The sequence below is a fragment of the Toxorhynchites rutilus genome, chromosome 2 (genome assembly GCF_029784135.1).
Source record: "Toxorhynchites rutilus septentrionalis strain SRP chromosome 2, ASM2978413v1, whole genome shotgun sequence".
In the NCBI taxonomy this organism is placed as follows: Eukaryota; Metazoa; Arthropoda; class Insecta; order Diptera; family Culicidae; genus Toxorhynchites; species Toxorhynchites rutilus.
Genome location: NC_073745.1, coordinates 145,555,306 through 145,567,660, shown reverse-complemented (window position 1 = coordinate 145,567,660; position 12,355 = coordinate 145,555,306). Strand labels below are relative to the sequence as shown.

At 37.6% G+C, this 12,355-nt stretch overlaps 1 protein-coding gene across 1 annotated transcript in view; it reads right to left on the bottom strand.

Annotated features, from left to right (window-relative positions):
- Positions 1-1,013: 1,013 nt before the first annotated feature.
- Positions 1,014-12,355, bottom strand: part of LOC129769082 (zinc finger protein 260-like) — a 45,555-nt gene continuing 34,213 nt past the window's right edge. The window contains exons 5-6 of the mRNA XM_055771099.1: positions 1,729-1,812; positions 1,014-1,652 (exon numbers count right to left, since the gene is read on the bottom strand). Of these exons, the coding sequence (XP_055627074.1) occupies positions 1,411-1,652; positions 1,729-1,812 (326 nt within the window). The 3' untranslated portion in view covers positions 1,014-1,410. The remainder of the gene's footprint in view (positions 1,653-1,728; positions 1,813-12,355) is intronic.

The following is a 12,355-nucleotide window of genomic DNA, read 5'->3' as shown; positions in this document are numbered from 1 at the left end:
TCCCATGCATTCTGCTACTGATTTACACTGTGCGGTCTTTGTCTGCCTTTTGTCGACAGGATGTTATGTTCTGATGACAAGGATGTGGGGCAAAATGAGAGCAACGTTTCATTTTTTGTCCGACCTAGTATTTGTGTTGGTACCGCGATGAGAATGTGTTTGTATGAGGGAACGAAAATGGGATATTTAGGGGAGGCTGCATGTTGAACCAGCTACTGGTGACCTACATTTCCACACGAAGAAAGTTTGCAATGTGTGTTTATGGTGAGATTGTGCTTATTCCGATGCAGCGTTGCCGGGAGTCTTGTACATTACTGGTTGGCTGATAAATGACAACAAACTGAATCAATTTTATTTCAAAAAAATCTCAATTAATTGAGTATCAAATCAGTTCTTCAATTAAATTAAAGCAATTAATAAAAATAAAACGGAATAACAAACTCAACCTACAATGTCATCATACATAAAACCAACACGAACATTTCGATCTCAATCCGTGAGAGACGCCACAAAAAGTCCTCTTTTCTTTAGACTATGTTTGCACTATTCTCTCTCTCAGTTGACCGCCATCGAGGACACTACGGGAGGCCGTTGCCCTCAGATGCTAGTTATTACGCAAGCAGTTTTTTTTACTCCTCTTGTTGGTTATGCACTACCATGCCAACCGGAATCCTGTGATGCAATTGACGTCATCGCTGTCATGACGATCTTGCGCCATGGTGGTCTCCACCACCTGTGCTGATGGGCCTTCGTATCATCATTGCTGCTGGTCTTGCGACAATCCCCCCAAGGAATAAAGGGTAATGTAGTAGTAATAAAGCCTTGGACATCTTTTTATGCTCTATCTGCTATAAACGAAATATACTGAGTACTCGAAACATGCAGCTGTCCCATCTCTGTGCGGCGTGTTTATGGGCATGGAGGAAATGTGGCAAACTAAAGCCATTTGTTGTTCTTTTGTGTCCTATGGTATTCAGACGCTTAATGTGATGATTTATTTCAGCATGAATTGTTTTATCTGTTGTATGTAGATTGCGAATGGATTTCATGAAACTGCAGTACAATAAGTGTATCAATTTGCGTAAGCTCATGAAAAATGCGGTCATTGCGTTCATCAATTCCAAAAAAAAATTTCGGTTTAAAGCAATTTAGCAATGTGGACGAAATATCTGTACGACATGGAACTGTGTGATGTTCTCGGAACGATTTTCTCAGATCGACGAGAAAAAGGTTCGTAAGAAATTACACTTGTAGATTAATTCTATGATTCCTCCCGTTTATTCACTGTTATCACTGGAGTTCTTTCCTAGCATTATCATTAGCATGAAACATGCGGCAACAATTCAAATTCTAGAACAAGTAATATCGTAACTCTTTCCGAATCATCCTTTTCGCTGTCTCATAGCTGAGCTAATGTGATTGATGGAGAGCGGCCATCAGTTGCTGGTGCTGTTGATTTGTGAGGGGAATTGGATGCGTTTGCGGTGGCATGTAGAGAGCAGGCAGCGCGCTTGAACTTGTGGATGATATGGATATAGATTCTGTAGCTTGAGTATCGCTTGTCACGGGATGGGTCGTTTGCATGTGTTTCTTGAGAGAATTTTTCTGGCCGAAATTCTGATGACAAACATCGCAATTGTACAGCTTAACACCTGTTTTGATGATAGTGTTAGACAAATTATTGTTTTGAAATGGATTATGAGTATAGATTAGAAACTTTTCCCTTACCAGTGTGAGTACTTTCATGCTCCAGCAGGAATCGTTTTCGGATGAAGGATTTTTCACAGTACGAGCACTTGTATGGTTTGTTGCCTGCAGGGTAGAACAGAGTTGATTATAAACTCTCACACAATAACTTCAATTTGGAATACGTAATGAAAACTAAATTGGAAGAAAACCTTATTGTTCATAGTGGTTTAGTGGAGACTCGTGGTATTTCATAATACTGCGTTAGAGTTGTACGCGATTTATTCGTGAATTTGAAAATTTACATGTCAATTTATTTCTCCTATTTATTGGGTGTGCAGTAGGGTGCCAATGAAAATGGTCATCTCGAGTTTCAAAAAGTTACCCCATAAAAAATGTTCACCACCTCGAAAAAACACCCTATGCCAAATGTTGGCGAGGCTACGCCAACGCGCCTTCACTGTAGCTCCTTTTCGACCAGCACATAAGAACCCAGTATCGTCAGTCGAGTCCTGAGACGAGACATGACAATAGGGGGCCGATTCCGGACCACTTTTTCTGTCAAACTCGGACCACTTGCAACTCGACTTCTGATTGATTGATGAGGAAAATAATTGGCAAAGATAAATATAAAAAAATGGGATTACCAACATTTTCACAGTGTTGCCAAATATACTCAAAATTGAATCATGCATTCACATTTCAATTCAGCGACAATTTCTATAACGGATTCTTTGTAGATTTTCGTTTCTATTACGTCCGATGTTCAGTTCCCGAAGAGAGGGAAACATTGCATCGGAATTTCCACCCTACATCTTTTTGTGATTCTCTTGCCATCTAGCATAACATAATAGCAGCGACCTAGCAGAGGAGAGCATTCAATTATTTTTCAAACGTAACGCAGTTAGCAATGAAATTAGGATCAAATAACAAATAACAACCAAGGCAGCAGAAAAATTTATTTAAAATCATATTGGAACCTAAATAAACCATAAATACCTACAAAAAAACCGTAATAAACGCTATGTTATAATTTGGGAATTTATTATTTTATCAATATTTCAGTACGGTGAGTATTTGAACGATATCAAAGTTGGATTAAGGGGGTCTCCGTAGCCACATTGGTAGCGCGTTCGCTTAGTAAGCGATCGATCGTGAGTTCAAAACTCAGGGCCCTCATTGACCATCTTTGTGTTGTTACAGAATAGCTACGTCCACGCAACAATCATCAGCGATGGAGATCGATCCACGGTCGAAATAAGATCGATTCATCCATACAACTGCTCTGCTCTGCCAGACACATCGGGCTACTGTTCTATAAATAACTCAACAATGATCAAACAACTGTCTCCGCTGTCCGGTGGTCCAACTGGATAATGGAAGAACAGAAAGAATACCCTTACGCCTAAATGGCTACTGTGTGAATGTACCATATGTAATGGTATAGAAGGAATACTGGCGAATGGCAACTGTGTAATGTGCTAATTATAGATATGATAACCATGTGACATGTACACGATTAAAATTCGGCTCTGTTACAGCTAAAATGCTAATGAGCCTTAAATAAATAAATGGGATAAAAAAAAAAAAAAGTTGGATTATAAGGCCTTACTCCCGTATACACTTCACGGTGAAAACGAAATGAAGTGCATCCGCGATGACAACGATACGGTGTCGATATCTGGATACGAAATTAGTTTTTAACAAGTCTTACTGCTCGGCCCGAAGGCACTTTTAAATTGCTAAAATCTGAATGATATTTTTTTTGCGTTATTTAATTACTCGAAGCACGTCTTTCTTACCCTAAATTGATCTATTTTCTAAACACTTCCGATATTCTCACTAAAACATATCTTTATAATATAAAATTATCTTCAGATACAATTTTTGTACGATATTATTTTACCAAATGAAGAAAGCAAAGTTTTCCATTCACATTGAACACTAATTTGATACGGAGAAGTTAATTTTTATTCATAATTTCTATTTGAAAAGTGTTTATTCTACCTGAATACCAATAATTTTCTTTAACTCGAAAAACGAAATTCAATGGCGTGTTGTTCATTTCGTTTTCATCGTGAAGTGTAAACGGTAAGGCCCATAATATCTTGATGAATAAAATAAACTTTGAATTTAATTCATGTATTTCAACATATCATACTCCTACTATCAAATCTACGTTTTCTAGTTTTCTTTATCTCTTCACATTTAATTTGTTGCATACCAAAATAAGAGGAAAATACTTATTGTTTAAAATATGTGCCATTCGGTTGAAAAATTAATACAAAAAAATGGTGCAGCTCAGAAAATACATAATACGAAGAACACATGTTTTTCATGGGAAAATAATCTTCCGTACTGTTATAACATTTGGCAACCTTCACATCTCGCTCCCCTGTTATCCAGCGCTTGCTCGACGAAAATGCAGAAAGAAGAGTAAGAAGCCAGTTGTCACGTCTTGTCTTAGGTCGAGTCTAGCACAATTATCCCACTAACAATAGCGTTATAAACAATATTTGTCACTCTTTATTCTAAGTATTCTATAAGTCATAGAAAACACAAAATCTCAAAGTAAGAGCAAGGAAACCTCGTGAATTAAATCTAAAACTGGACCAAATTGTTCAAGCTAGTTCAAAAAGTAACTACATTTAAGTTTAAAATTAATTTGTAAAACTAATACACTGAATTAGTCTATTTGTTTCCACAGTGAATTCATATATGAGGGGCTCAGAATGCAAGGGGTGTAAGTGGCTTGATCGTTTTCTCTTCATCAACTTTTTATTTAGTTAATAACTCAACTGCAAAAACTTTCCAATTTAAGTTTGCTATAGAATCCGATAGATGAGGTTCTGACCTATTTTCCACGCTGGTAAATGCAGCTGGGAATGTATTTGCAGCTAAGTTATGACCCAAAGAGAGAATCGATGTAGAGAAATCGATCAAATCACTTACACCCCTTTCATTCTAAGCCCCTCATATGCAGGGTTTTCCAACTTTAAATTCCGAAAGTAAATGGAAATAAAACACACTTAGAATTCGAATTTCGATGAAACTTTTATTTCAAATTAAAGTTTGGTTTATGCCATTATGTGTGAAATACAACATCATTCAAATGTCCACCTAGGGCTTCCTCGCATACCTTGATCCGGAACATGTAAATTTCTATGACTTTTCGGCACATATGGGGCGGTATCTCGGTCATAACTTCACGAATGTTGTCTTTCAAATGTTCAAGAGTTTGCGGAGAGTTGGCATAGACACGGTCTTTCGCATAACCCCCCCAAAAGTCTAGCGGGTTCAAATCGCATGATCTGGACGGCCAATTGGCATCACCAAAACGCGAAATTATGCGTCCCTCAAATTTCGTTCGCAATATGACCATGTTCGGTCGTGTTGTGTGGCACGTGGCGCCGTCCTGCTGAAACCACATGTCATCCGTATCCATATCTTCAATTTGTGGCAAAAAAAAAATCGGTTATCATGCGGCCATAGCGCTCACCATTCACAGTTACCGTCTCGCCGTCCTCATTTTCAAAGAAATACGGCCCGATGACTCCACCAGATCATAATGCGCACCAGACAGTGACTTTTGGCGGATGCAATGGCCTCTCAACAATCACGTGTGGATTTTCTGAGCCCCAAATATGGTAATTTTGGGTGTTCACATAGTCACCGAGCTCGGAATGTGCCTCATCGCTGAAGAAAATTTGATGCGAAAATTCAGCATTTTGCTGCTGTTGTTCGTTCACCCAATCGACGTATGCCCGACGCATTCCATGGTCACCACGCTCTAATTTTTGTACCAGTTGGACTTTATATGGATGTAGGTGCAAGTCCAAAGCAAAATTCGCCACAATGATGTGTTTGACAAGCCCAATTGCTGAGCACGCCGTGGAATCGAAACACTCGGGTCATCCTCCACACTGGCAGCAACAGCAGCAATATTTTCGGCCGAACGCACATTACGATGATGCACAGGTTTCACAATATCCGCTACGGATCCAGTTTGTTCGAATTTACGCACTATATTAGCGATTGTGTGCTCTGTAGGCCGTCCATGACGACCAAAATCCGTCCGTAATGCTCGAAAAACATTTGCCGGTTTTTCATCATTTTTATAGTATAATTTAACAAAATTAACACGTTGTGCGATGCTAAAACGATCCATATTGTAAAATGGCAGACATTCAACTAACGATATGACGCTTTGGTTGACAGCTATGTCAAACGGTTGTCAGCGCAGGGCTGTATACTTTCGGAGGCCCGAAATGGAAAACCCTGTATAATCAAAATCATAATTATTGTTTAACGTAACCTATATTGAACTTAACTCTATATAAAAGGTGAAACTTAAAATTATTATTAACTTAGTCATGCCTTAATCTATAGTACGGATAAATATTCATGCCTTAATATTATAGTACGAACAGATAGTACGGTTAGAGCAACATTGATTATCGTCCAACTTACTCGGAACTCCTAAGTCCTGAATTGGAAGAGAATACATAACCCACAAAAAAGGGACTCAACGTAAGTCGGAAGCTTGTAATTTATAATTTATAATTTGTAAACAAATGTAATACCATTTTCAGGAAAATAATAATTCCTCGCAGAACATAAAACCTTAGTTTTCGGTTGTTTTAATACGGTATTATTATTTTGGAACACCCCGATCCGTGGATCTGTTGTCAATCTCCAACACCAAATATCAGCTCAATCGAACTTAAGGGAGAGTGGCGCAAAGCGGTCAAAGTTTGAGTTTTTTGAAAATCGAAAAATCACCCAAGGGGAGAGTAAAGGAAATCGGGGTTCTCGAAAAAACAATTTTGATGCCAAATGTCTTAAAATTGCATGAAACGTCGAGATCTAGTGGCATTTCGAAATTTTTTTTGTCAAAAATCGACACTCTGGGACTGGTTTTTTTTCGGCATCCGAAACGAAGAGTATTGTTTAGGGTGATAATAAAAATAGTTATCTCGATTTTTCATTCGGAACTTGCTACGTGAATGAAGTCCGAATGAGCTAATATTTTGCATAGGGTATATTCTTGTGCAAATCAACGTTTCGTAGCAAGTTCCAAATGAAAAACCGAGATAACTATTTTTATTGGCACCCTAAACCATACCAAATAAATCCCAGAGTGTCGATTTTTGACAAAAAAAAATTTCCAGATGACACTAGATCTCGACGTTTCATGCCATTTTTAGACATTTGGCATTAAAATTTTTTTTTCGAAACCCCCGATTTCTTTTACTCCCCCCTTGAGTGATTTTTCGATTTTCAAAAAACTCAAACTTTGACCGCGTTGCGCCACTCTCCCTTAATTCTGATTGAGCTGAAATTTGGCATAGGGTGTTTTTCGAGGTGGTGAACATTTTGTATAGGGTAACTTTTTGAAATTTTAGGGTCGATTTTTTCCCATACATTCATTGGCACCCTAGTGTGCAGCTTAATTCATTCCGTTTTTTGCATGAAACACACATTTATTTTATTATTATTATTATTCTGTTTTATTTTATCCGACTTTACATGGTCTTAATGAATATCTTCTATATACATAAAAATTTCGTGTCACGATGTTCGTGGCCGAACTCCTCCGAAACGGCTCGACCGATTTTAATGATATTATACTCAAAAAACATGGTAGGCATAAGAATAGGTCGTATATGATACCGCTAGGATACCGCTTACTTTATATTTAATACTAATTAGGGTGGTTCTAGGCAAAAATAAATCTGAATAATTTTGTTTTTGAATTTTTTGCATAAATTTGGCTTAATACATATAACCATATATAACCAATTTTTACCCCTATCTCCAATTTTTAATCGCGATATTTGTATTTCTATATAAACAATATAAACAATACCAAATAGTTGATCTGTCGTTCGTTTTTAGTTACGTTGTTAAATGCCAGATGACACTTCATCCTCTTCAATTTTCACCCCAAACATACGCAAGTAACCTTAATTCGACTAAAGCTAGGCACATCGCCGACAAGCTGGAGGCCTTTTTAGATGAGCAAAATGAATTATTTGAAATTATTCTAATCCCCTACATGCTCGGAATGCAGAATAACAGTCACGCTATTGTCGTCAATTCTGATAAAAAAAAACCGGCTGTAGAGCACGTGTGCCACAATGTGCCACAGCTACCTCAATCATTAAGAAAATCATTACTCATTTTGAATTAATATTTTTGAATATTTGGATGGAGGAGACGAAACAAAATAGTACGCTCGATGGATTCTTTTGTGTGTCGATTGATGAATTGATGCAGGACAACGTTATTCTACGATGTCTTCACAAAGGTAAAGAGCGGACGTTTGCTTTTCCTATGACACAATGAAGGAAATATACATTCACTTGCGAGACGCTATCATGGGCAACACCTACATAGCCTTTGTTCAAAAGTTTGCACGTGTGCTCAAACAAAAGAAATGCATACACGTATTTCGTCCAACATGTTGCTGGATGTATTCGGATGAATGACAAAAGCGAGGATTGACTTATACGCATTTTTTTTAGTTTGATTAGTCGACAAAATATGCTCTGAGCAAAAGGGTAGAGAAATTTCCTCGGAAATTCTAGATCTATCTACTGATCAACTATCCTCCTGTATTCTAAAATCCGATCGAATCAGAACTACCCGAACGAATCGCAACTCAAGTTCAATCGAGTTGTGCAAAGTTGACAGCCTTGTCATGCAATTCGACATTGAGCTATTTCTGTGAACCGCAAATGGTAAAATATCAACAAATATCATTGACATCCCAAATCTTTGAGAAGTGCCATATTCGCCTCAGCTGAGCAAACATTCAATGTTCATATTACTGTCAAGCTCTGCAGTTCGGTGAAGAGCAATAAATACATTTTCAAGTTTGTGAAAAAAGGAAACAATATGGATGTGTTTCGAATTCAGAATACCGAATTGAATACTCCTTGATTGAATCACTACGACGAAAAAATGAGGTACCGAATTGACCTGTGCATCAGCTCCAATGAAGTTGTTTGGCGTATCTTTGGTTTCACAATTCATGAACGAAAATGGTGTGATGAAATGAGAATGAGATTTTTTTTTGTTTTTTATTTTCTGTTTGGTTGGTGGTCATCGTCTAAAGCGCTCCATTTTCTGAATATCATAGATCTCATCTCCATCTCCACGTCACACTCGGGTTCGGGAAGTCCATTATTCCACGGTCCAATGCGATACACGATCCAACCTTCACGTATCTGCTCGACATTCACGTGGAATCTATCCTTCATAGATCACAATCGATTAATTTTATGGATCGTTAAAACATTTAAACACACTTACAATACATTAGCTATTTTTTATTCAACATCCAAAATATTCCCTAGAAGTAATTTATATGGCAGAACAACGTTTACCGGGTCAGCTAGTTATCTTATACTAGTATCTTTGGAGCCTCGTGCTAAACTGAGCTGAGTTTTCGTTTAGTTAATGAAAAATAAACACGGCATTGAAACTAATAATAATAAATAAACCATACTGACATACAGTGACTTCAAACTATAGGGATCTTTAAACTCCTTCGTCACCTTTCCAATGAAACCAAGCTGTCGTTATGCCTTCTCAATTATTTCTAAATCATGGTGGCTAAATATTAGATTGGAATCTAATGTGATTCCAAGGTCGCGCACCGTCTTTACACGAGTAGGGTGGTCCCGTTGATGTCGTACTCGAATTGCAGGGGGCTTTTTTGCAATGGGAGCCGATGACATGACACTTTGGAATACTGTGAGTCAAGTTGTTGGCACGGCACCACGATACAAATTTGTCCAGTATCTCCTGAAGTCGGCAAAAATCATCTTCATCAAGATGTCTGTATCGTCTGCGTATACTAAATAGCACCCGTTCTCCAGAAGTAGAGTTGCGTCATTGATATATAGCGAGAAAAATAGATGTTCAAGATTGATTCCCTGAGGGACTTCCGAGGGATGGCAGAGCCAGTCTGAAGTTGATGAACCAATCTTGACCGCAAGAGTTCTGTTGCAAAAATACTATTCAAGCTATTGAAAAAAATTCTTAGAGAAGCAGAAAGAATAGACTGGTCAACCCAATCAAAAGCTGCTTTCAAGTCGGTGTAAATTGTGTCCACTTGTTTGCGCAGACCGATATTTCGAAGACAGGTCGAGATAAACTCAATGGCGTTTATGGTCATACTTCTTCCGGAGTAGAAACCATGCTGGTTTGTAGAAATGTGACCTTTTGTTCTGTTGAAAACAAAATGTTGGAAACGACGATCTCGAGCAATTTCGAGCATACACAGAGAGTCCCACGATAGCATCTGAGATCAGTATTGCTTCCCTTCTAGTGGACAGGAAACATACACGATGATTTCCAGTCGGTTGGGAATTGGACCAAGGACATTGACAAATTGAATATGCGCAGCAGTGGTTTCTTGAGTTGGACAGAGCATTTTTCATAACACATGCAGGAATTCCATCTGGACCGGGACTGTTCGACGACTTTAGTTTTTTCACAGCTGCAATAAACTTTTCAGATAAGACCTCGAACGTATCCAGCTCGATCACGTCATTTGGAGTGAAGTCAAGTGGGACCACGGAATCTTCATATGCAGGCGTAACTTCGAAAACAGAGCGAAACAATTCAGCGAAAAGTTGACACTTCTCCGAACTAGTGTTTGCGACCCTTTGATCCAGGGATGGGGAGGTCGGAGGGCCAGTCTCTTTTTGTTTCGAATTTACAAAATTCCAGAATGATTGTGGATTTCGTTTGAGATTCCTTTCGATAGATCTGGAATATTTGTGAGTTCGACGTTCAAGTACTAGTAACGGCGGCTAGCTAAGTGGCAGACAATTTTATCAGGTAGAGAACGAGAGTTGCGGTAGGTCCTATGAGCGAGTTTGCTGCGTCTTCTCATTCTTTACAATACTTCATTAAAACACGGCGGTTTCTTGAGCGGACTTTTCAACGGAGCACATCGAGCAATCGAGAAACAAAAGGTTATCGGGAAGTGCAAGGTCTGGGTTATAATGTGGGTGAACCAAAATTTCCCATCCGCTATTTTTCGAATAGTTTTCAACTCAAACAGCAATGGAATATTATAGGGAAGTGTCTGGACCTATAATCTGGACGTTTTCTGGCATTAGCTCGTTTTAAAAGTATCAATTGTTGTTTTTAGAAATCTACATTGATCGTTTAACCAGGTTTTAGCAGCTCATAGTGGATCGCACTATTTTGATCCCACCCGTACAGAACATTGACTTTGGTTTCGACGTTGATTATCTGGTTGGCCGTGTTTTACATACGCTCTTTTGCGTTTTGGATTATCGTACCAAATCCATTTTTCGCTCTCCGCTTCTAGCAACATTTCGTACATGCAACATCATCGTTCGTCATCTCTCACTATTCATGTGGGACATAATTTCCTTGCTTTTTAATGTATCCTGCACTTCCCATGTTTGTATAGGAGACGTAAACGACAAAATGAACAAAATCGACTTTTCAGTGTTACGCATTCTACACAATGTAATACGTATGCCCAACATGCGAATAAACATTTTTTGTTCGAAAACATTTGAGCAATTTTGGAAAAACGTTTTCGAAAAATCACTGTTTGTCTGCATAACGAACGTAGTTCCATACAGCTTTCATACATCGCTCGAAAATCAATAATTACCAGTATTCTGTGCTATAAGCTATTTTTATTTGAATCACATTCTTTGTAGAGTCCAAATATGCCTTTCATGGTAGTATCTTATCACTTAACGTTTCCTAATAAATGATGATGATGAAACAATGAAATCAGTAATAAAATATATATGGAAAGCTTTGAAACCAGGGGTGTAAGTGACTCGATCGATTTCTCTTCATCAACTTTTTCTTTAGTTAATAATGCAACTGCAAAAACATTCCAATTGTTTTTGGTCAATATCTTCAATTTATTCATGTGATGGTTAGTTCATTGGCATTTCTTACAAAGCTATTTGATTTTATCCGACAACAACTGAAACTATCGGTGAAGACGTTTTGACTATGGCTTTGACTTTTGGATACAATAGAGCCTTCTTTTTAATTTGACTACAATAAAATTGATTTACAAATAAATATTCATGGTGAAAAACTAAAACTATGTTTAATCACTTTTGTCTCAAATTCCGAACACCATTTTCGTCACTGACTCATATTTCGAACACTTTTGTCTCAAATTCCGAACAGCAAAGATGCATTTAAAAAAAAACATAACTTTTGAACTACTGGACCGATTTATATGATCGATTTATCAAATTAAAGTCAATTAGTTAGTCTTTTTTGGAAAAATGGTATACTCGCAAAAAAATGGATTTTGCTTTCTTAATTATTGATTGTATTTGCTTTTTATGGTTTACATGGTTTCGGGGCCAAGGGCGCTATATCGGTATCGATACCTGTAAATGATGTTAAAATGAAGTCTATAACCAAAAGAATGTCAAGGTTTTGATTATTAAATTATTTATAACAGTAAATTCACATTGAAAAATGAAGTGTTCGCAATTTGAATCATGCGTAGAAACTTGATTCATATTCCGAACACTAATTTTAATGAAGATTTCTGCATAAAATATCTTTTTTTCATCCATTTATTGTAGATTCGTACAAATTCTAGCACTTACCATGAAAACAAAAAACAGAATAATTGAAA